The sequence below is a fragment of the Eleutherodactylus coqui genome, chromosome 2 (assembly GCF_035609145.1).
Source record: "Eleutherodactylus coqui strain aEleCoq1 chromosome 2, aEleCoq1.hap1, whole genome shotgun sequence".
Lineage (NCBI taxonomy): Eukaryota > Metazoa > Chordata > Amphibia > Anura > Eleutherodactylidae > Eleutherodactylus > Eleutherodactylus coqui.
The window spans coordinates 211262346-211287960 of record NC_089838.1 but is presented as its reverse complement, the minus strand read 5'-3'; the positions used below and the strand labels follow the sequence as shown (position 1 = coordinate 211287960).

General features: G+C 43.3%; 1 protein-coding gene across 1 annotated transcript in view; it reads left to right on the top strand.

Moving 5' to 3' along the window:
• Window positions 1-25615, top strand: part of CSK (C-terminal Src kinase) — a 69813-nt gene that overhangs the window by 33273 nt on the left and 10925 nt on the right. The window contains exons 2-7 of the mRNA XM_066592405.1: window positions 3751-3828; window positions 8135-8248; window positions 11401-11513; window positions 14602-14821; window positions 19846-19939; window positions 23591-23656. Of these exons, the coding sequence (XP_066448502.1) occupies window positions 3811-3828; window positions 8135-8248; window positions 11401-11513; window positions 14602-14821; window positions 19846-19939; window positions 23591-23656 (625 nt within the window). The 5' untranslated portion in view covers window positions 3751-3810. The remainder of the gene's footprint in view (window positions 1-3750; window positions 3829-8134; window positions 8249-11400; window positions 11514-14601; window positions 14822-19845; window positions 19940-23590; window positions 23657-25615) is intronic.

The following is a 25615-nucleotide window of genomic DNA, read 5'->3' as shown; positions in this document are numbered from 1 at the left end:
CGCACTCCATGCATGTAGCGGTTCTTGGGGATTTTTGTGTGCATGAGTATTGTTTTTCGCGAGCGCAAAAAAAAAAAGTCCCATTGATATCCAGTGTAAATGCACAGTGAATACAAATGTATCATGCACATTCACAGTGTATTTGTGCATTCTTATTGATTTTCAATGAGGGCTTTCTGTCTGTAATATGGATCAAAACAAGACACGCTGTTTTTTTTTTTTTTTCACGCAGCCAAAAATTGCGTGAAAAATGTGTACTTGTTAATTAAACCGATTTGAAATCAACAGGTTCTATTAGCCCCACATTATGTGTGTAATATAGAGCATATTTACACCCATGTGGATGAGTTCTTACACTGAAATGCCAAACGTCCTGGGCTAGCAGTAGGATTATGAAGTGGCGTTACCTCCGGTGGTGCTTGGGAACAGCCACACCGGTATAAGTTGTGAGGTGGTCTCTTATGAGTGATGGCAGGGCAATGTGAATTAGTTTGACCGAGGCATGATAGTGGGCGTCAGATGGAGAGGGCATTCCATTACCTACGTTGTGCCTACAAAGGCATTACCACTCCTGGTGGGCAGTGAAACTGCTGCCCATGGGTGCTTCATCATCACAACCGGCTGTGTCTGGTTAGAATTGTCCATGTAAACCACTCTGGCAGAAATAACATCAACATTCAATGCAGGAGGCCCTGCAAGCATGTCCCACAGGTCAGTGCAGCGTTACTAATGGGAGCAGAAGACCCACCAGAGTGGTCTTGTTAACACCACGACAAGTTGTGCAGAAGAGGTTTGAGGAACATTCTAGAGCGTTCCTGCACGTTCCCCCTACATGAGCCTTTATGGGAAGTTGTAGAGAGGTCCATTTGCACCTGCAAATACCGTGAAGCTGTGGGTGGCTATTCAGATGGCGTGACTCAACATCCCTCCACACATCTACCATCCACCTATGGAATCAATGCCACGCCGAAGTTGCTTCACCTCACCGGACTGGAGATACTCCTGCACAATATTTGTACCCATTCCATGAATTTTGATATGTTGGTGTATTTTTACCACCCGGTTTGCATGTATAATTGCAACATATTCCATGGTGATTATTGCATTGTATGTATTCTTACAATGAGTCTTGTGTGGTGCAGAGTGCCAAGGTAGCAGAAATGCAGTCCTAAGCTCTCACTCATGACCTGAAGGGTTGCAGGTTAAATCCCCATCTGGTTCAAGTAGCTGGCTCAAGGTTTACCCAGGCCTCCATCCTTCCGAGGTCGGTAAAATGAGTGCCCAGCTTGCTGGGGGGGTAAAAGATGACTGGGGAAGGCAATGGCAAACCACCCCACACAAACAGTCTGCCAAGCAAATGTCACAATGTGACGTCCCCGTAGGAGTCAGTCATGACTCGGTTCTTGCACCAGGGGACTTTACCTACGTATTACAAGTTGACACACTCGTAGACCACACTATCACATCTTAGTACTTTAGCTCTTCAGTTATCTAGTGCTGACATGCCATGTGAAAGAGCATAGCTCTTTCGGCCATGTGAATACGGCCTAAGGCCACATTCCCACGGAAGTACTTTGCGGGTAAAGGTCCAAAACATGGATGAGATGTAAATCTTTCCTTTAGATTTTCTCTCTGAAGGCTCCATTCCGGGTTACACACACTATTGTAGAATACAGCAATTTGAAAATAGCTTAAGGCACATAATTAGTGTAGTAGCTGTAATTATTTGTCAACTTTAGGTGTTTTTCTGCTGTAAAAACCAAAAACAAAACAAAAAACCTACCCATAAATGCAGTAGTAAAGGATCTGATTTTTATGATAATGCAAAATTGCTACATCTTAGCTAATGTCGTTAGGAATACATGAATGTTGTAGGAATAAAGTACAGCACAATATTCTACAGGACCAAAAAAAAAACCAACCACCTTGTTATGGGTTTTTCTTTTTTTGATCCTGTAGTATATTGTGCTGTACTTTATTCCTACAACATTCATGTATTCCCAACCACATTAGCTAAGATGTAGTCCTGTAATATAGTTTGTATTTGTAGCAGCTGTCTTGGCCATGCAGGTGTATGTGCAGTTTATCCATTAATCTGAATAAGAAATAATAGGAACAAACGTGGGTTATAACTTTACATAGAGATTCTCTATACATCCGTATGTCCCAATCATAGGACTTTGGGGTTACCTTTTCTGAAAAAATAGCGAAATAGCAAATTCTTTGTTTTTAGGCAAAAGTACATCAAATTAGGATACAGGAATTCTGAGATTGTTTAAAAAAAAAAAAAAAGTTATAACTCTAGAGTCCCTGGAAGGTAACAAGCTTTTGTGCTGGAAAGAGACCTGTGCATTTGACATCCGTGCAGAGGCACTGGTGAAGTCTTGCCAAATTTGGTACATGTGCAAATGAAGCCAAGCTGGATACACTTTGCTTCACTGCGCACGCTTGGAGTGTAGTACCGAGGGGAACAGAGCTAGCGCTGACGTCAGATGCCCATGGTATGTCAATTAAGGAGGAGTAGGTGGGATTAGAACTTCAGCACTGCTCCGATGACTCCAGATAAGTGATTTACATGCAGCTTGTACCGATATTTAATAAGGGCATGTTAGGAATGCGGTGTACAAGTTCTACAGTACCATGCCATACAATTCTGATGCTAGGTTCCTATTAAGAATACCCACAGTGTTGTGTAGGTTGCTGTTGTACATTTTCCTGGCTGTCAGAAGTTGTAAGTGATGGATTTACCTGATTGCTGATTCTGTTAGGTACTCAATAAGCCTCATACGTCTATGTAGAATTGCTATGAATAGTACAAAATCAAACTGCCATCTATGCGGGTGTCTGCAAACTTTCCACCCTGCGCACCGATTCCACTTCCTGTACTGTGGCTTGTAGCTAAGGTGTCTAGAATGTTTTGGGGAACTGATAATGAGAAGCCTTTTCACCCTGTGTTCATTTCTTAATTATTCATGTGATATTACTTTTACCTCTGACGATAGTGATGATTATAGAAGGGAAGAACATGGGCAGTCTGAGATATGACAGTAAATGGTTACTATGGCTGCACACTTGTGTTCTTCTATAGTTCTTCAGTAGGTTTATGTGGCCCTTTCGCTATTCATCACATAGGTCTTTCTGGCTGGCATGGTACCACGCTATTTTTGCTTTACTTTTTGAGAATAAATGGCTTTTAAGAGCTAGTGAGACCAGAGGCCGGACTGTTCCACCCCCACCCCCTCCTCACCCCCCACCTTCTTATCTAGTATCCACGCAGTAACGATTACCATACCAAAAATTAGGTGCCAGCAGCAAAGTTTTTAGGGCCATTGGGAATTCTCCATCCTGGGTCTAATCATATGCACGAGAGGATGTTTGAGTGTTGAAAACGTCATGAACTGTGAGTTCTGCGCTCTCTATTATCTACCCTGCAGCAGTACTGAGCTCAACATTGTAATTGTAGCGCTGCCATAATGGTAGGATATTCACCCTGGTGTTATAGGGTGTATTGTATGGTTGTGCCATGTATCATTTTAGTGAGTAAAATGGAATAAAAGATGCACCGCTGGTGGTATAGGGTCCTTATAGTCAAGAAGTAATATAGAAGATACTAATAATTTGGTGTCTTTTAAAAACTGTGGACAAAAATGGAAATGCTGAGCATGTCTAGTTTATATCATGGTGTTCTTTATTTATACACATTAAATACATTTTCTGTTGTGTAATTCTGATTTGTTCTCTTATTTTTAGGTCTGATGATACTCTGCAGAATACCGTGACTGAGTCTCCCTTGCAAAGATCACTCCCAAAATGTCTGTGCAGGTGCAGGTGAGTTTCAAGCCTCTCTGATTTTGTTTTCTCCTAACTTTTTTTTTTTTAGTCCACAGCTCCATAAGGATTTTTTTTTTTTTTTTACCCATAACCTTATTCCTCTGATACCCTTGTTGTGACATGTTTCTGCTGTCTCTGTCTTGCAGAACAGTATAGTCTGCTAGTATTTTTTGCCTGTTTAATAGATGAAAATAAAATAGAATATTTTATTCATTAAGAAGGCACTTCTCTAAGGCTGAATGCACACGGCTGGGTCAGATTCTCCTTATCTGTGCTGCGATTGTGCCGGCCTGCGGATGCCTGCTCCGGATTCCACAATGCAAATCCATCCGTGTGCATTGGGGCCTAAAGGTTCTTTTTTGACTAGCGTATTTATGGATTTCTGTACTGGATTGAAACAGGCTTAACTAGATGGACATTGTCTTCACTCTGCCTAACATACTATGTTCTGTTAATTGCAATTGATGCACATCGGATTTATTCACACTTGGACCTGACCTGCCTCTTCCTATATTCCCCTAACTAAAAAATGGGGAAAAGGTAGGAGGGAGAGGTACTGGATACCCAGGTCAGGAAAAAAAGGAAAATAATTTCAAAAAAGTATTAACAAAAAGTACCACCACTAAAATGAAAAATTACAAGCAAAATATATTTTTATCATCAAATACTCACGACATCAAACAATACAGATTGCTTTTCTATTCCTACACGTTTCACCCTTATCTTCAAATACAATGTTATCCGTAAACCATGCCAAATTATTAATGGATCAAGTCTCAAATGGAGAGGGCTACAAATTACACATGATTTCTACCTCACCATTTCAGGTACCAATAAACGGGCGCAGTTTTTGTTTTTTCTATATGATTTCATTACTACTAAAATTTTTATTTTAACTAAGAATACAGTACATCTTTCAAAACTCTTTGTAGGGGGCATTCATTCCTGATATTCTGTGAGATTTCTGGTGAGAGTATAAGCCTAACAATATTCCCTCACTTGGAATCCTCCTTTAGGATCTGTTCACACAGGTCATAGAAATGCTGCAAATCTTCCACAGCATTTACATTACAAGCCTTGTGAATGGGATTTTAGAAGCCTTATCCACACTTCGTGGACAAAATCCACTTGTAGATTTTAAAGCTGCTTCATGTCAATTGGCTTTTAATGGCGGATTTCATCCTTTCAAATGAAGAGGTGAAATCCGCATCAAGATCTGCAGCAAATCTGCAGCAAAACTGCAACATGTAAACAAACTTTTAATCTTTTGTTCAGTTAACTGAAGTATGAAAAGTGGAAAGTGGAAAGAAAACTGACTTTTGTGTATTAGCACTTTTATTGTAGTAGTTTGGAAAAAACATAATATATAATAATAATAATCTTTATTTGTATAGCGCCAACTTATTCCGCAGCGCTTTCAGGCATGGATAAATGCAAAACAATACAATTGCAACAATTACAATGTGAGATACATTGGGTTAGACACAAATGGGTTTGGGGTGGTACAGGAGGTGCAGGGGTTGGGGAACACAGGCAATAGGAAATTTTATGTACAGATCATTTATCAGAAGGCAAACAGGGTGGAGCACCATAGGGAGGGGCGAGGGACTAGGTCAGGAGATTTGGTATGCTTCCCTGAAGAGGTGCGTTTTTAAGGCATGTCTGAAATTTCGTGCATCGGGAATTGTCCGGATGCCTTGGGGTAGAGCGCTCCAGAGGATGGGTGCTGCTCTAGTGAAGTCCTGTAGGCGAGCATGAGAGGTTCGTATTACAGGGGCATTTAGTCTGAGGGTGTTAGCCGATCGGAGTGAGCGCGCTGGGTGGTGTACTGACAGTAGGGAGGTGATGCATGGTGGCGCAGCGCCATGCAGAGCTTTGTGAGTGAGGTAGAGGAGTTTAAATTTAGTTCTGCAGTGGGTGGGCAGCCAATGCAGCGACAGGCATAATGCAGAGGCGTCTGAATAACGACTGGATAGAAAAATGAGTCTAGCTGCTGCATTTAGTATGGATTGGAGTGGAGCGAGTCTAGTGCGGGGGAGGCCAATGAGTAGCGAGTTGCAGTAGTCAAGGGGGAGTGGATGAGCGCAACCACGAGCGTCTTTAGCGTGTCCGTGGTTAGGAACGGACGTATTTTAGCAATATTTCTGAGGTGCATGGGGCATGTTTGGGCCAGAGATTGGATATGGGGGGCAAAGGAGAGGTCAGAGTCCAGTGTGACCCCAAGGCATCGGGCATGCCGTCTGGGGGTTATGATGGTGCCAGACACTGGAATGGAGATGTTGAGGGGCGGTCGGTTAGAAGGTGGAAAGACAAGGAGGTCAGTTTTAGAGAGGTTTAGTTTGAGAAAAAGGGAGGACATAGTGTTAGAGACAGCGGACAGACAGTCAGTGATATTTTGGAGGAATGGTCCAGAGATCTCACGAGAGGAGGTGTATAGTTGGGTGTCATCAGCGTAGAGATGGTATTGGAGGCCGAATCTGTGGATGGTTTGTCCAATTGGGGCAGTATAGATAGAGAAAAGAAGGGGACCAAGGACTGAGCCCTGGGGTACCCCGACAGCAAGAGGAAGTGGAGCAAAGATAGAACCAGCAAAGGAAACACTGAAAGAGCGGTCAGAGAGGTAGGAGGAGAACCAGGAGAGAGCAGTGTCCTTTAGACCAATAGAGTGGAGCATAGTGAGAAGGAGATTATGGTCGACAGTGTCAAATGCAGCAGACAGGTCAAGGAGGATTAGTAGGGAGTAATCACATCTCGACTTTGCAGTCATCAGGTCATTTGTTACTTTTGTAAGGGCAGTTTCGGTCGAGTGTAGAGAGCGGAAGCCAGACTGGAGGGGGTCGAGGAGTGAGTTGTCAGAGAGAAAGCGAGTAAGCCGGGAGTAGACCAGGCGTTCCAGTAATTTGGAGATAAAGGGGAGGTTTGAGACAGGTCGGTAGTTGGCAGCATTAGTCGGGTCCAGGGTTGGTTTTTTAAGCAGAGGGGATATAATAGAGTGTTTGAATGAGGAGGGAAAAGTGCCAGAGGTTAGGGAGAGGTTGCAGATTGTGGTAAGGTGAGTAATGAGAGCTGGGGAAAGGGAGCGGAGGAGGTGAGAGGGGAGAGGGTCGCTAGCGCAGGTGGTGGGGCGGACAGCGGAAAGGAGCCTAGAGACTTCTTCCTCTGTCGTTGGTTCTAGCGTAGATAGTGAGTAGGTGCTGGGTGCAGTCCTGATGAAACTGGGATCAGGGCTAGCCATGCAGCTTTCAGAGATTTCTTTTCGAATGTGGTCGATTTTTTTCTTTGAAATAGGCAGCTAGTTCTCCAGCAGTCAGGTCTGTCGTAGGGGCCTGTTCCTTGGGGCTGAGGAGGGAGTGAAAGGTCTCAGAGTTGTTTGGGGTTGTGGGATAGTGAGGAGACAAGGGAGGTGAAATAAACTTGTTTGGCATGGTGAAGGGCTAGGTTATACGTTTTAAGCATGAATTTGAAGTGGAGGAAGTCTGCCGGCAGCTTTGACTTTCTCCACAGCCGCTCGGCACACCTAGAGCATTGCCAGATGAAGCGCGTTTGGGACGTGAGCCAGGGTTGCCGTGGTCTGCGTTTGACGGCTCGCGTCACGGGTGGTGCCACTTCATCCAGGGCACGGCTGAGGGTGGTGTGGTAGTATTCGTGGTGTGGTATTAGTTGACGACCCTCATTAGTTCTTTTTTTCCATGTTGTATGCCTTTGTATGTTTTAAGGTCTTTCACGGTTTCTTTTTTCCCTATGCATGTTAATAGATTGTTACACAGCTACTATAATAACATATCCACCGGTACTCGCCTGTCCTCAGCCCTGGCGATCCAGAGCTGCAGCCCTGCTGTCGTCCTAGTATTTGTTGTGATGCGGACACCATATGACTACTGCAGCCAATCAGAGGCTGCAGCATCCCTGAGACAAACTCCTGGCATCATGGTGCCCAGGATGTGAGCGCTGATGTCAGGACATTTGGTGGTAGTGCTGCAGCCTCTGATTGGCTGTGGTCACATCGTGTCCATTTCACAACACAGATCGGGAGGACATTGGGGCTGCAGAGTTGGATCATGGGGCTGAAGACCAGTAAGTACTGCTGGATTTGCTATTTTAGCAGCTTTGCAGCTGTCAGTAAGATATCTTATAGTAAGTGGTCAAATAATTTAAATAATATAGGGTCATATATTCCAGAGCTCCACCAGGTATCCTAGCAGCTCATACCAGTGATGGCTCTTTCAACTGAAATCCTAACTGTCTTATTGTTGATATTAACTTCTTAAAATAATTAACTTAAAACTCTTCCTTGAATCCATAGACGCCTTGGCAAGCTGGTACAGAATGTGTCGCTAACTATGACTTCCAGAGGAGAACAGATCAGGACCTTCCATTTACGAAAGGAGAAGTCTTGACTATTGTGGCTGTGACCAGGGTAAAGAGTGTTCCTATAGTTGTCAGCATGGTATTCTATATTGACAATTCGATTCTAACTACATCCTGCTCACATTATCTAACACAGAGCTCTGCACTCTTTGGTCCTGCTGTTTTTTATTGCTGCCGGATTCCCCTAAAGTCACTGTTAGTACTCGTTCACACGGGCTACAAAATCATCGTTACAGAAAGCATGTATGTGAAGCCCATTGTTTCCAATGGGTTCTTGCAGACTACAAAACATAGCGATGATTTTGTAGCCCTTGTGAATGAGGCCTTAGGCTGCGATTCTGCCTGCTGTCTTAAGCCTGAGACTAAACAGCACAGTGCACGAGATTTGCAAAAATCGTATCCACAGGCTGCGGACAGTCAGCTGCGGCCAAGCCGCTCTGAAACTGACATGCTGTGTCAATTTAAAAAACGCAGCATGTCAATTGTATCGCTGCTTCCGCTGCAGGCTCTTCCCTCTCTATGGGGAGAGATTCCTGCAGCGGAAAACAGGTGACAAGCCTCTTCAAACACGCAGAACGGCAAGGATTTGAAGCTGCCTCTCCACTGTAGGAATCTCTGGCGATTTACGTGCAGTCCCGCTGTGGACATTCCGCAGGATTTCCGCCCCATATGAAGCAAGCCTTAATTGTAGTAGAGAAATGGCCAAATTAAAAACTGCAATTTCTGCATGCATTTTCAGTTTCCAATAAAAGCAGTTCTAAGCGCAGTAATAATGCGAATAAATGAGAAAGCAAATGCTGAATTTGTCAGCATGTAAAGTATATTTATGTTTTTCAAAATATTAGAGGGAATTTATTAAAACGAACCTCCGAGCCTGTATGCCTTTGACCATCTGCTTACTATGCATCATTAGTCTAAGACACTACACCTGCTTTGATTAACCAGTGCTGCCCCCATGAGCAGTGCTGACCGGCCAGAGCAGCATGTAGTGTCTTAGGCTGCCAATGTTTCAGGTAGTCCAAGGAGCAATTTAGCCATCTTCATTTCTCCAGACCCCAAGGGTCACTTTAAGCAGTTTACGCCAGATTTTGACACCTAAAAGTTGCAAAATTTGGTGCAAGGCTTTTGACTGCTGTCTGCTACCAGGACTGTGGAATCGGTAAGCCAAACCTCCGACTTCTCAATTTTTCCCAAACTTTACTTTGACTCCTTCATATATGACTGTTTAAGTGATACATTTACTGTAGTAAAATGCTAACATTAGGCTATTCATCACTAGTATGATAAAATAATCAAGCTATATACTGCATTCCACGTCCTAGTTATTAATAATTTTGATAAGTAGGGGCTTAGAATATATATTTATAGGACATTTTAAAACTTTCCTAAATTTCTATGAAAGGAAATGGTCCACAAATTTAGCATTGAATTAATTACACCATATATGTGTATGTATATAATATACACTATATACACAGTGTTGACAAGCAGTGCTTTCGTGTAATTTTGTATAAGAAAATTGCCTCATATGGACTCTTTTGAATAGGCAGCCCCTTTGAATCATTGACATAAAAATTGTCAAATTTTTCATAGTTATCCCTTTGCAATCCAATTTTGGATTCAGGGTTTCCTAGGGGGTTTTCTCTTTCTGCCATTATACAATGGCGCCATCTGATGGCTAGAGCCAGTACTGCGGTATTGGACATGCTAGAGAGGCCCCCAACAACAGAGCGGCCAATAATAAGAATACTGTGCCGGACGTCTTTCGACATCAGAAGCTGTACCGCCTTCAATCAGAATGTCTTTGGACGTCAGACAGTGGATTGGAAAGGGTTAAGGTTCTGGATGAAGGGGAATTGGGCTTTGCTTGATTCAGACATGATGTCTTGGATCAACCATCTTTACTGCTGCGTATAGTAATGAACAACTTGTCTGAGGTTCCTCATATTGGAATAGTTATTTGTATGAACGGACTTACTGGTGTAATTTCATCTGTACATGATCTCATCTTTGTATTTTACAAATTCTCTTTTGGGGACCAGAGGCCAACAGGTAATCATCTGTTAGTTTAATGTGCTTCTGGACAGTAGTTGGACATGCACCAGATGGGCCCCTGAGGGGACACTATTGTGAGGTGTTGTGGTATAGGTCATTGAGTTACATGTAAAGTTCATATATTGGCAGATTTACAGCTTCCATTAGGGAAATGCTGTGGCAGACAAGAGACCTGTTAGTAGCAGCTGATCAAATTGAAACCATTGATAATATCTATTAAAAGTGTACAAGTCTGTTCCTTTTTGTAAAAAGGATATACAAACCTTGTGTAATCATTGGCCACTGCTCTTTGATGCCTTTTTCCTAACTGGTCTCGTCTTACCAATATATTTCTGTTTGCTTCCAGGACTGTGATTTCCAACAATGGACCTTACTGATCACTTTCATTAGGCAGAGTGGGAGTCTGTCTTCTATCTGTCCACCATTCTGTTTCTTGTTAACTCAGAGAATCATACACAAAACATACAGTAATTTATTTTCTTTTATGCCGCTATTGATTTGGCATAGAAGTGAGTCCAAGCTGAGAGGTCATGTCCATGGTGCCTGTTACCCAACCAGGTCTATTGCTTTATGTAGTATTCTTTAGCCGTACACTGGGAAATGCTTGTGAAGGTGGACCTTCATCTTTAGGGCTTATTTCTCCCTCACCGGCTCTCTGCCTCTCCACTCCAGAATTTTGCAATGGGAGAGGATGGGGGCAGAGCTAGTCCCGCCCACTCCCATTGTTGGCTATGGACAAGGGGCAGGGGGAGGATGGGAGCTTAGCTCAACTCCCATTGCAAACCACTCGGAGTGGAGGAGAGGGGCAGAAAGCTGGGCAGGGAATGGGGGGGGGGACTGCTTAGATGGAAGCATATATCGGGCAGCCATGAGAACGCCGGCCGATATACGCTCGTGTAAATAAGCCCTTAGGCTATAAAATAATGGTATTTTGACAGACATGGAGCACCACATTTTGAAGAATAAAAGTCCAGTACTGCTACTCCCTTGTAGGATGGATGGCCAATATGGTCTGATAGCACCCATATTGTTCGCTCATCCAGCTGAAAGTCATGGAATCTGCCAATAAAATAGTAATTTGTGTGTGCATATATAATGTAGGGTTTCCTGATACTTTGTTATATAATTGTCTGTGCTTTCATGCAGGATCCCAACTGGTACAAAGCAAAGAATAAAGTTGGCCAAGTTGGCTTTATACCTGCCAACTATGTACAAAAGAGGGAAGGAGTAAAAGCTGGGACAAAGCTTAGTCTAATGCCGTAAGTATATGTGGCATAAATGAGAGTGCTACACATCTTGTTAGAATGAATGCTTACAATCATTCTTCTGCTACAGTATATAACAAGGCTGCCCACTTGTTGACTTGCCAAGATTGCTACTATATGCTCATTATCAGCATCTAACAAATTTCATAGCAGACAGAGAAAACTGTCCATTGTATAAAGGCATGCCTTTTTTTCTTTTTTTAATTCGGCCCATCCAATAAAACAAGCCTGCTATTACATGTGTGTATGTTATTACGGTATGCAATATGCCAATGGTTTAACCCATTCGCTGCTGGTACAATTTGGCATCAAAACAGAACATGAAAAATGCATAAAAGTTCAATTTTGTGGTTGTCTGATCTGTGTGGAGCATGAGACACACAACGCTTTCTAAAATTAAAAGTTCTAAGATGTGCGAAATTCATACATGCAGATTGCCTATCTCTACATACACATCTTCACAACTGTCAACGCTAAATAGACCAAATCTATCATCCAGATGCCAATAAACATTTGAATCACTAAGGGGACAAATGTCCTGATTAGGAACAGGGCCTGATTAGACATTGACATTTGGAAATTGGATTTTGATTATATCTTTAAAAAAAATCAACATATTGCCATTTTACTCTGTGTAAGCACACACTAGGTTGACATATTTTCTGATTTCTGCAACCAAGTTTTCAGCTTTGCTGTTTTAGAATATGACAAAGCTAGCAAACGATGATACATGGCAGCTCTCTTGTATTGATGGAGACCTAGATGAGTCAGGATAGTAACACTATAGAGACACAGGATCTGTATGCATCTCACCTGTCACTTCCTTATCTCTCATTGTGGACACTTTTCTGATAAGACAGTTCTTCAGAAATGACAGAATGTGTGTTGTCAGTGCAGCCTCTGGAAACTTGCCCTACGACCGGAGAAAGTCTCTTTTGATGGGATCGCTCTCCAGTCCCAGAAACTCATCGGCATTATAATCTGTCGACATTATTGTTTTCCATTTAAACACTCCCGTTTTGTTGTTTTTCTGTCCCATTTCCCTCCTGCACTTTTCCTCTACCCTCTTCTATTCTTTGACAGTTACAATCCTGGTCATAAACTTCTTTACCTTCCTATTTGTGCCTCATGCTGACAGTCATGACACTTCTAATTGTGATCATCTATGATTTTGTTTTTCTGGGTATGTGTTTTTTTATGCTACACATTGGTTAGTAACTGCATTGTTTCCTTGTACATTGAAAAAGTGAATATTAGAAAAATGAATGCATGAATCATTAATGTGCTTCCATGCAGAAGCCTTATGCTTGGAGCCAAAAACAAGATCAGATGCAGTCATGTAATCAGGAATCCCGAAGCCTTTTCCCTTTATAAAAAGTTTGGAAAAGGCATTTCTTACTAAACCTGTCTACCAGATCCTGATGCGAATAGGTGTTCTGCATAGTGCCTTATAATTCGATTAGTATACTTAGTGTCTGATATCTGTAAATAACAGATATTGTGTATATTTCACATGATCTGTTTATTATGTACAGTGATTAACGAAAGCAGGAAGACTATCCTAAACCCCCATCCACTTACACTCTTGGCCAAGTGTACATCTGTTCTGAGTGAGGAGGGAAGAATCTCACCCAGACCAAAAGCATCTGGCAGTTTAAATCCAAATGTTCGATCCTTATCTCCTTTGACATCAGGAAAGAGTTGGGAGACCCCCATACATATCAGATGATTCCAAGGTTCAGCCAACATACATTTAACGTGTATGGCCACCATGAGCCATGTAAAACAGTTGCCAATTCATTTAGCCATCCTCCTTCATGTGCGATGGTGTTGTATTATTGCCTACCTGCTAAATAAGATAATTAAAGCCGACTATGCAAATTCAAGACCCTTATTTTGATAACTCTGGGTGCCGAAGTATTGAATATAACAAGTAATTATGATGCAGGCCATTTGAAATGTCTGACCAAAGTAAAGCTTTTTTTAGAATGTAGGCATTTCTAGAAATTCCGTAAGTAGATTTTTCGAAACTAAGAAATGTACCGTATATACTCGAGTATTAGCCGACCCGAGTATAAGCCGAATCAATAAGTTTTACCACAAAAAACTGGAAAAAACTTATTGACTCGAGTATAAGCCGAGCTATACTCGAGTATATGCTGGGTAAAAAAAAACCCCTCCATACTCGCCTCCCAGCTCGATCTGTGTCTGTGCGGCAAGCTGCTTGAATTCTCCCCGCTGTCCTCTCTGCTCAGCTCTGTCATCTGTCAGTACTGTGTAAGTAAGCACTGTAATTAGATCGAGTTCCAGCCAATCACAACCGGCGCTCGATCGTTCACAGCCAATCAGTGAATGTCATTCACTGATTGGCTGTAAATGATCAAGGGCCGGCTGAGATTGGCTGGCACTTGATCCAATCACAGTGTTGACAGCTGGGGATGACAGGGCCATGCAGAGAGTACAGCGGGGGATGACAGCAGGGAGAATTAGAGCCGCTTACCGCATCACCACTGGGAACAATGGAATTCAAGCAGCTTGCCGCACCACCGCCGGGGACACAGACACTGATTGGGAGGTGAGTATGGTGTTTTTTTTTTGTTTTTTTTTTAAACCTTCCCTGACTCGAGTATAAGCAATGGGGGGCTTTTTCAGCACAAAAAAAAAATGTGCTGAAAAACTAGGCTTATACTCGAGTATATATGGTATTTTTATTGCATGTGTTTGGCCATACATTTATTATATAAAAATAATGAATGAGTTGCTGCAAGTTCCTCTAACCTTTAGCCCTGTATGGCAGCATAACTTAAAAACCATAAATGGAATTTTTTATGTCTGTAGCACATTGGTTCCTGAATTAAGAGCAAACAGTAGGACTTCATATAATTTATCTCTACCATGTTTTTCTAGTGCTGGATTTAGTGATTTTGTTGTATCCCTCTCATTCACATTTTACTGTCCACAATAGCGGGTAATAGAAGACGCATCTACCTGATTGTTATCAATAATTGGGATGCATTAGATAAAGTTACCAAGATTTTCAACCAACAAGGCAACTTAACCTTTTCCTTTTGTCATCTTGCAGATGGTTTCATGGCAAGATTACTAGAGAACAGGCGGAGAGATTGTTATACCCTCCAGAAACTGGGCTGTTCCTTGTGCGAGAGAGCACAAACTATCCTGGAGATTACACACTGTGTGTGAGCTGCGAGGGCAAAGTGGAGCATTATCGAATCATCTACAAATCTGGCAAGCTGACTATTGATGAGGAGGCATACTTTGATAACCTCATGCAGCTGGTGGAGGTAAGGGGCTTTACCCACATGACTCACTTCCTTAATTCACTGTCATATGATGCTTGGCCATTTTTATTTTCAGAACCAAGGACTGAAATACATCCTGGTTTGTTAAGAGTGGTTTCTTGTGATCAGTTCAGTTTTTATAAAATATTAATCACAATGGTGCTATTTTTATGAGTAGAATGATTTAAAAACTTTTTAGGGACTGCCGCTTAGCCAACACTTCAGCACCCTCTGGTTTTCAATCAAACTACTAATGACCACTTGTCTGAGAGTATGTATGTATGTGTTTGTGATTCTTATGCTCCACCCCTGGTGATGTCATCGCTCTGCCCCCTGGTGATGTCATTGAAGGTCCTACAACGTATATGCTCACATTGGGTGGTATCTGGGGGATGAAACCCTATATGACATTAGGGCTTTTGTGTTTGGAGACTTCAGCATCATGTGGAACAGAAGTGATCAGTTCATTTGGGTTGGTTCTAGCTCACAGACCTCCATTGATGCTGACAAGTCTCTGTGACGCGTCAAATGATCGTTTAAATCCGAGTTTTATTTTACATTAGAATTCTGCCAAATATATTGCACCTCTATTACAGTTAATATCCACTACACTTTAGGCTTCATACTTGAAATAATTTGGGCTGCTTACAGCCACCGCTAGGGGAAAACCAACCAACTGCATAGAAAGCTAATACTGAACTCAGTAGGAACCCTATAAATCTGTATACGGTGATTGTTCCCTAGTGGCATCTGTAGGTATCTACTATGACAGTATTCTCGCAAGCAGGGGGAGCCGTTCGGTGCAGCCACTTGCCTTGACTCTATGCTTGGGTACTAGGACAAAGAATCTTATTTTTCACATCCACTACTTTCTTTATTGTATTTATTTTTATAAAGAGAGGCAGTTTCCACTAACTTGTCTGAGCAAATATTGGATTCACAGCGGGATACAGCTGATACAGGCTGGGTATGAAGAACAGAGCGGTCCAGCTCTGTTCTCCATACCCTGCTCGGAGCATTCGGCTATATAACAGCCGAGCTCTCTGAGCAGAGCACAGCTGGATGCAGAAGACAAGCGGGGACACTCCGCTTGTCTTCTGCATCCTCTGTTCGGAGTGCTTAGCTGTATAACAGCCGGGCGCTCCAAGCGGGGAACAGCTGGATGCAGAAGACAAGCGGGGACACCCCGCTTGTCTTCTGCATCCTCCGCTCAGAACGCAAGGTGATCGCTCAGCGTTTGAGCGATCACCCTGCGTTTAAAAAAAACCCACAACGATTATCGCAAGATTTTTTGAGCGATAATCATTGTGTTTAAACCAGCCTTGAGAATGTTGAATTCTCTGCAGCCATGAATCTTATGGAGTCACTCTCCTCTCCTTAAAGGGTATTGCGGTCTATGTACTCTCCTAAAATACACCTAGATATGTTAGGATCAGTTATTTAATTTTATGCAGGAAAAAAATAGTTTATTGAAATGTAAAGCGCTGAACTTTGTCAGGATTTCCCAGTGAATGTGAGTTATTTTCCCTGGTACTTGTGCAGTGCAGTTGGTGTGACCTAATAAGATCAAAGATGTAAGCAGAACAAAATGAGTAGTGTCCCTAATGCATTTATGTAGTTGTGTCGCTAAAGGGAAGGTCGCCAAGTAATTAACCACCACACAAGAGAAGATGGAAAATACGAAAAAATTTGCTCTCCAGTTTTAGTAGTGTGCTCTTTTTTTTTTTTAAATTAATTTTCCGAAAGCTGTAGCATACTAAATTCTGTAAAAACTCTCATTACATAAAACCATGTGGTGCTAACATCTTCCTGAACATGACTAACCTCCTCACCCAGTTTCCTGTGCCAGGAACTGAGGCTGAAACGATAGTGCACAGCCAGTTCCTCTATGTGACGAGCTCTGCTGCTGTCACATTCTGCTGCGTAGTTTTAATACTTAAAGCCCCCATTTACTCAGCCATGCTGTCACGTTGAAGATATGAATAGATTATTAGCATTTAGGAATATAATAGAGCCATGTTCTAAGAATTCAGAAATTTGGCATATAAAATGTAATAGAAGGGAAGTGTTACACTAGCTGTGCTGTTATACTATAAAATTACAGATGTAGCCAAGTTTAACCCGACTATGGTACCTTTCTGCAACAAGCTATCTGAAGCCATTGAAAAGATATTGCCATCTTCACTCAAAAAAAAATCTTATTGTAAAACTATTGATAGGGTATAACTTTTATCTTAAAGGGGTTGTCCAAGTTGTAAGATGTCAGTACCACTCCTTCTGCATGCAGAACCCTAAAAGTCATATACTCGCCTCGCTCCGCTCCTGCTGTGTCCCACGCCGGTGCACTGTCCCCTGCTCCGATCTCGGTTTACCGCTGCAGTCCCGCGCAGTTTGTGGGGTGTCACAGGGATTGCAGCCAATAACAGGGCTCAATTATTGATTGCTGAGCTCTGTTGTTGGCCGCAGCCCCTGTGAAGTATTGTAAACCAGGCAGGAGATGGGAGGTGCTGCTGTGCTGAGGACCGGAGTGTAAGCCGGACTGCAAGAGCTGTAAGTGGCTCGGGTGCTGCGGTCTGCTGCTTTGCTGGGCGCCTGAGACCAGGAGCGCAGTGAACCCTAACCCGCAGCGCTCCTGCGCTGACAGCCTCCCCCGTATTCCTGTATCAGCTGTAATGTGTGCTGCCGTCGCTGAAGATGGCCGCACCGCTACCTTGCCGGCCCCGATGTCTGTCTTTCTGTCCCCTTCCCACAGCAGCTGTCATCCACTTTCTTCAACCTCCGTCCCGCATTTTCTTTGCCGCCCCTGCTGTCTCAGTCCCTGTCTCCCCGCCGGCTCTCAGTTCTCCCCTTCCCCCGATGGCTGTCGGGCACTTTCTTCACCCTCTGTCCAGGTAGCCAATCGGCACATGTGGGCGTTGACTATAACTCCACCCCCACAATCCCAGGTTTCCACCCATAGTTCCGGTGGAGACCTGGTACAAAGGTACCTGCATATTCACTGTGTATTTGCGCAAGAAGGCAGGAGAAATCCTTTGGTCATTCTTGCTGCTTTTTAGCGCGTGTGAAATACATGTGCAGAAGAAACAAAGCAACAAGGACTAAAATACGCTGCGTATTTCACAGACCGACGCTGCTTACACCCGGGTAAGCGGGGCCCTGCCGTCCTAGAGTTTTATGCATATATCAGGGGTGTTTGGTGGTTCACAGGTATCACTTGCTATATTGTCTTAAATAGGTGTAACGTTGCTGGCTGATATATCCTGTGTATGCAAATACATTTCATTTCTGCTTTTTCTGTTGAAAAGCAAATAACACGGCTTTCAAGTGAACAAGTGAGACAACCTCCACTTCCTTTTTTTGAATATAGAAATAAAGTTCTTGCCATAACCACATCACGAAAAAGTGACTTTATTAAAAGGTTTTGATAGAATGTTGCTATGTTACTTTTTTAAACATGCTGTTTTTATTGGATTTTTGAGAAAACCTATAAAACAAAACTGAGTAAGACCTATAACTGCAGCTTTCCAAGTGCAAAGTGGCTGATCAGGCACAGCTGCCTAGTTCATAATACTCATTACTCAGATATAAGTCTGTGCGCAGTCCAATAAATAACTGAGTATATCTTCTCAACATTTGAGTATCTAGCAAAGTACCATCTTTTCTCATGTAAATAAACTAATTATCTGAGCATTAAAAGTTTGGCACTTGTGCCTGTAAGGTCTATGGTTGCACTTACTCAGGCAGCACTTGGCTTTCTGCTCCCTTGGGGATGTGTCTCTTCAAGGCTTACTTAGCAAGCAGACCATAGCTGCCTCATGAGAACACTGTTTCATGTATGTATACAGAACCACATCAAAAAATCATGGTCCTATTATAAACAACCAAACCTGCCTTCCCCTTTCCTTCATCAAAAAATTGGTCTCATCCTCTCAGGATCAATTCATATAACACTTCTAGAATTTAGAAATTTGTGGTATACATTGCTTTTTTCCAGTTTGGACTCCTTTTAGATGGTTGCAACCAGTGATGGAGTAAGCATAATGCATTACAAGAATAAGATATGAGACACACAACCATCTATCTAATGGTAAAAGTATTAGATTACAACATGGTTCTACCAAAGAGTTAATGGAAAATCCTAAAACTGCATGCAGTAATGTCTTTTATGTGGAATTGTATCAGAATTAGCAATACAAAGGGTTAAATCTGCTGCAATTCTGAAGTAAAGGCCCATATAGACACAACGATTATTGCTCAAAAGCCGTCTTTGGAGCGATAATCGTGTGTAACTGCACTGACATCGTGCAGTTTTCGTTATGCCATCGCTTATCGTCGTCTTTCAGCATGTTGAAAGACAACGATGAGTTTTATCAGAGATTCACAGCAGGATACAGCTGATACCATTGTTTCAGCTGTAGCCCGCTCCCTAATGACAGCTGGGTATGAACAGAGCGGTCCAGCCCGCTTGTCTTCTGCATCCTCTGCTCGGAGCACTCGGCTGTATAACAGCCGGGCGCTCCGTGCAGAAGGCAAGCGGGGACATCCCGCTTGTCTTCTGCATCCTCCGCTGGCAGTGTAAGGTGATCGCTCATATTGAGCGATCATCTTGCGCTGTAAATAACACTATTATCGCTCAAAAGTCGCTTGAGCGACGTTTTTTGAGCGATAATTGTTGTCCAAATAGGTCTTAAGAGCTGGCTTTCTTCCTATGTTTGTGTGGACCATGTCTTATCTTTTGTACATTTTGCTCTTTGGAATGTCCTCCAAGTTTTTGAACATTTTTCATATTGTGATATGATAGAATCTTTAAATAAGAGCTACTGTAGTTATTTCATTTAAGAAAGGTACATTTTTTTTGTAGTTTTTCAGTTAATTAAAAACCAGTTAAATTGTCAAGTGTTAAAAATGCTGCATCCCTTGGACATCACCCTCATCTACCTGTAATATACTACTACTGTTTGTGGTTTTGTCGGCCTCTAGTGGACATATGAAGGAATGTCAGTGACCTTGTACTTTCCCATTTTCAGCACTACACTAATGATGCGGATGGCCTCTGCACCAGTTTAATGAAGCCCAAATTGATGGAGGGGACAGTGGCTGCTCAGGATGAGTTTTCTCGAAGTAAGTTTATAGTGCTGTTTGAAACTGCATTTCAGTGACCATAATTTTATTTTTTCATTGATGTGGCTGTAGGAGGCTTTGTTTCATGTGGGAGAAATTGTATCATTTTTTTTTCTGTGCGGTTTTTTAGGTATTACATATAACTTCATATGCAATTTCATTGTAGAAAAAATGTTTTTGTCCCTTCAATTTATTTATACAGTTTTTTTTTCACACTAAATAGTAAGATAGTTTGTAAGGCCTCTGGCATACAAACGCTTGTGATGCTGTCCGTGTTAATTCATGGACAGCACACAGCCCCATTTTAGCCTGTGGGGCTGTGCAGATTACAGTAAGTTTTTTTTCATGCGGACCATTGGTCTGCTTAAAAAAACAAAACAAAAAACTAATTGCATGGTCCTATTCCTGTCCTTATCATGGATGAGAAATAGGACATGTTAAAGGGGTTGTCTCGCGAAATCAAGTGGGGTTATACACTTCTGTATGGCCATATTAATGCACTTTGTAATATACATCGTGCATTAAATATGAGCCATACAGAAGTTATTCACTTACCTGCTCCGTTGCTAGCGTCCCCGTCGCCATGGTTCCGTCTAATTTCGGTGTCTTCTTGCTTTTTTAGACGTGCTTGCGCAGATGGATCTTCTCCCTTCGGCTCGGCTTGGCTCGGAAGCATCGGCGTTTTGGCTCCGCCCCCTTGTACGCGTCATCGCGTAGCTCCGCCCCGTCACGTGCCGATTCCAGCCAATCAGGAGGCTGGAAGCAGCACACATCATGGGGCGGAGCTACGCGATGACTGGTTGTTTGACGATGATTTGTGTTCAGAGCTGTAAACTACTGTGGGTTTTCGGTGTGGCAACCTGTGACATCAGCAGCCGCTGCGCTGCCTACTGTCAGTGAATGGAGTCATTCATTTTCATTCAGCAGTGAAAGGGTTCATCCTGCGTGTTGCGCCGCTTCCTGCTGGTGCTACAGTTCTCCGAAGCTGTAAAGTGAGTGTTAGGGGCAGAGTGACCGTCCTGAGCTCATTGCCATCATAGTCTGGGATGGGCAGCAGCGTTACCCGCCTGTAACCTGCCGCATAACCACACATAGTGCCCAGATCATAAGGGCTGCCACGTACAGCTGAGGGCTTGGATGTCCAGTACTGAGGCGGAGGGGTATATGTCAGAAACACAGTGATCAATACAGCACCAACCGCCTGGTACCTAGTGGTACAGCAGTCCTGTGCCAGCATCTACAACCTGGTAGCAGAGCAGACCTGTGCTAGCCTCAGCACCCACAACCTGGTAGTAGAGCAGACCTGTGCCAGTCCCAGGACCTACAGCCTGGTAATAGAGCAGTCCTGTGCCAGCCTCAGCACCCACAACCTGGTAGTAGAGCAGACCTGTGCCCCCTTGTACGCGTCATTGCGTAGCTCCGCCCCTGTCACGTGCCGATTCCAGCCAATCAGGAGGCTGTAACCGGCACACGTCATGGGGTGGAGCTACGCGATGACGCATACAAGGGGGCGGAGCCAAAATGCCAATGCTGCCGAGCCGAAGGGAGAAGATCCATCTGCGCAAGCGCGTCTAAAAAAGCAAGAAGACACCGAAATTAGACGGAACCATGGCGACGGGGACGCCAGCAACGGAGCAGGTAAGTGAATAACTTCTGTATGGCCAATATTTAATGCACGATGTATATTACAAAGTGCATTAATATGGCCATGCAGAAGTGTATAACCCCACTTGATTTCGCGAGACAACGTCTTTAATGCATGTCTTATCACTCTGTGTAAATCAGCATGGCCTTAAGCAGTACAATTATTTTATACTAAATAATTACTTTTCTCCTTTTACTACATTGTTTTACTTGTTTGTTTTTTTTAAACCCTTTCAGGCACAAATACTATTGTGACCTATACCAAGGATAGGTCATCAATAGAGATGAGCGAGCGTACTCGGAAAAGCACTACTCGCTCGAGTAATTTGCTTTATCCAAGTATCGCTGTGCTCGTCCCTGAAGATTCGGGTGCCGCTGCGGCTGACAGGTGAGTCGGAGCGGGGGAGAGCGGGCAGGAGAGAGGGAGAGAAAGATCTTACCTCCATTCCTCCCCGCTCTGTGCCGGCACCCGAATCTTCAGGGACGAGCACAGCGATACTCGGATAAAGCAAATTACTCGAGCGATTAGTGCTTTTCCGAGTACGCTCGCTCATCTCTATTCATCAATAGTTGATCCGACGGGGTCCCTCATTTCGGAACCCAGGCGGACAGCTCAGCAGGTACATGCTGTTATGCGCAGATATACACTGGGGGTCAAAGAGGATGCTGCTGCTCCAACCCCTTTTTTTAGTGGCTGGCGCTTGTAATTGCAGGCGTAGCAACTAGAGATGAGCGAACGTACTCGGATAAGCACTACTCGTCCGAGTAATGTGCTTTATCCGAGTACCTCCCCGCTCGTCCTGAAAGATTCGGGACGCGCTGCGGAGCGGGGAGCTGCAGGGGAGAGCGGGGAGGAACGGAGGGGAGATCTTTCTCTCCTTCTCTCCCGCCCGCTCTCCACTGTTCCCCGCTGCGACTCCCCTGTCAGCAGCGGAGCGCCCCGAATCTTTCAGGACGAGCGGAGAGATACTCGGATAAAGCACATTACTCGGACGAGTAGTGCTTATCCGAGTACGTTTGCTCATCTCTAGTAGCAACCATTGATTTCAATGAGAACTGCACCTGCAGTTACAAGTGCTGGCCACTACTCAGCAGTGGAGTAGCAGCTTCCTCTCCAACTCCAGTGCATTGTGGTGTTGACAGCATGCCCCCGACTCCTGAGCAGGAAACCCTGGCCGATCAACTATTGATGATGACGTATCTTGAGGATAGGTCATCAATAGTATTTATGCCTAGAAAACCCTTTTAAGCGATTTTATTTTTACATCTTTATTTTAGCCCTATAACTTATTAGCATATGCTTCTATGTTAGTCCATTATCTTCTATGTCACTATAGCGCAAGCTGCTATTAGAATAACACTTGGGAGGGGGTGCTTTCACACGGGCTGGAATTGGCCCACATTCTACACCCAAATCTGCATTTTAATCTGCTGCTGTGAATTCTGCACCCATGTGAAAGCACCCTTAGTATGCCCCATAGCAGATTTAAAGGGATTGTTAGGGACAGTACTGTTGATGACCTATCCTCAGTGTAACGGGCCATTTACACGTAACGATTATTATCGCTCAAAATTCGTTCAGACTAATTCTGTTCAGTGTAAATGCACAAACATCGCTGTCTATTCGTTTGCAGTTTATTAAGCTGACCTTTCAGTCAGTTTAAAAAACCATGTTGGCTCGCTGGCTTCTCCTTCCGTGTAAATGCTCCCTGCTCAGCGCTTCCCATAGGAGGTGAAGCACTGAGCGAGAAACAGACAAGAACCCAGCAGCAAGTCTGTGTAAACACTCTGCACAAGCCCCGCACTTATGTAGTTGTTTAAACGACTGTCAGCCCATGTAAAAGAGCCATCACTTGTTGGGGTCTGCTGATCAGGAGCGCTACTTGTCAGCTGTTTGCCAAACCCGCTGTCTTTGGGAACTGAGCCGTAAGCAGACCGCTCTGTCTGTACTGCAGCGCACCTGGTTGGTGTTGCATGCGCACTAACGATAATTTTTTTTCTATTTAGGTGGTTGGGCACTGAAGATGAAAGACCTGACTCTTTTGCAGACCATTGGGAAAGGAGAATTTGGAGGTACTTATTTTTCTTTCCGTAAATGATCATGGAAGAGGCAACATGGGCCTTAACTAATAAATTAGGTACAGCGGGTAAATATTGGGATTCCATACTTTCTCCAGATTTGTAACATCCATAGAAAAAGTAGATTTTGCTTAGGTCTTTAAGTCCTTTTATTTTTTCCTAGAACTAGGAGCTGTGTGCAGCTCTGAGAGTAGTACGGTATACTGATTGTTTTATATTTAGTCTGTCTTAACACGGGTGGGCGCTATATTGACCAAGAAACCCAGCCAAACATCACAATTGTCAATGGGCGTTTTACCTGCAGATATGTGAGTCGTGTTTCATGCAAAAACGCCTCGCATCACTTCTCTGAAATTCCGATCCTCCGGCACTTGTTTAATGTGCATCAGAGGATCATCAAGTGTTTCCCATTGACTTCAATGGGAAACATCACATCACACTTGCGTGCACATCGCACGGCATGCATTGTTTTTATCCCATTGGGACAAAAAACAATTGACAATGTGTTCCGAGTGTTGCGAAAAAGTCGGACAAGCAGCAAATGTTTTGCATCGCTGTGAGGGGGGAGAATCACTAATGTATATGACTCCATTCTAAAGAATAGAGCTTCTATTTGCACGCGTTTTGTGCATCTCACAGATTCCACATGTGGAGGCCCGCAGCGGATTCTGTCTGTGAGCCCAGTCAGTGACCCTGCATACGGCGCGTAATTGTATTGCGGATGACCATGGAGGCACACAAGAGGTCATGTGCAGCACAGGTTTTTTTTTTTTTTTTAATGGGTTGTATTTCCCATGCCTTCTCTTGGCGATGACGCAATTATTTTTTTGTCACTGCAGCTTTTTATTTTGCGGGATGAGTTCTAGCTTCTTTAAGAACCAATTTCGGGTATACATGGTGTATTTGAAAACCCTTTCTTTTTCAGTCGATCAGACCTGTTTTTTGTGGGAAAATTTGTAAGAAACAGGCTGCACCCAACGTGGTATGGAGCGGGATCGCCCGTGACCTCCCTCCATACAAGCATTTGTTTGGTATGGGTTGTGATAGTTGTGGCGATACCAGTTATGTGTAGGATTTTTGGTTTCTTTTTTTCAGTATTTAAAGACTTGTGGAAGAGGAAAAATATCCTTGCATTTTTTTTTTCTGTAAAACGTTTAGATGCCACAGTCAGCAATGACTATAGCGTCTTTGGAGAAAAAAACAGTGTAGAAGAGTGATTTAGATGAGCAAAGTCACTCCTTTTCTGGGAAAAACCCATATGTGACAATCTGAGGACAAATATGCTCTCTGATTGATAGGGGGGATTGATAACATGAGCAAATTTTCATGTCACCCTTACTTTGGGACAGAGGGATATGCAGGAGAATCCCAGATCTTCTCTGTTGCCGCTGGTCGCCCCTCCTTCCCCTCCCTACTCTGCGCACACACTAAAAAAATATAGAACAGCAGTAAATTCAGTATTCCCAACTCTACTTCAGACAGCTGTTTCTTTGGTTCTGTTAGGGCTATGAACATTGCTTTAGTGCCATTTTTAAAATAACACCAATTGTATGTTGGTAGCCCTGATGGAACCCGAGCTTCAGCCATTTAAATTAGAAGTTCTGTCCGTGCTAAACTGTAATGTCCTTTTCCTGCAGAACGAACAGAACTAGTCCTAAACTGCTGGTGGGGTTAAAGTGGGGATTGTTACCAGAATATATATAATATTGGCACCAGAGGCAGAGGTTGCGCTCTTTTCATGTGCCATCTTACCTAATATCACAACAGAGTTATGGCTAGAAGATCTGCCCTTACATAAGGCAGCATGCTATGGTGACAGATCTGCTTTAGTGTCATCCTTACTGGGTATTGTCATTGCAAGTGACATTTTGAAGATCTAGTTTGGGTTTTGTGTGTCTGCTGCAGTTGTATCTTTTTGTTTTTAGCAGACAAAACAGGAACCTGGTGTGTTCA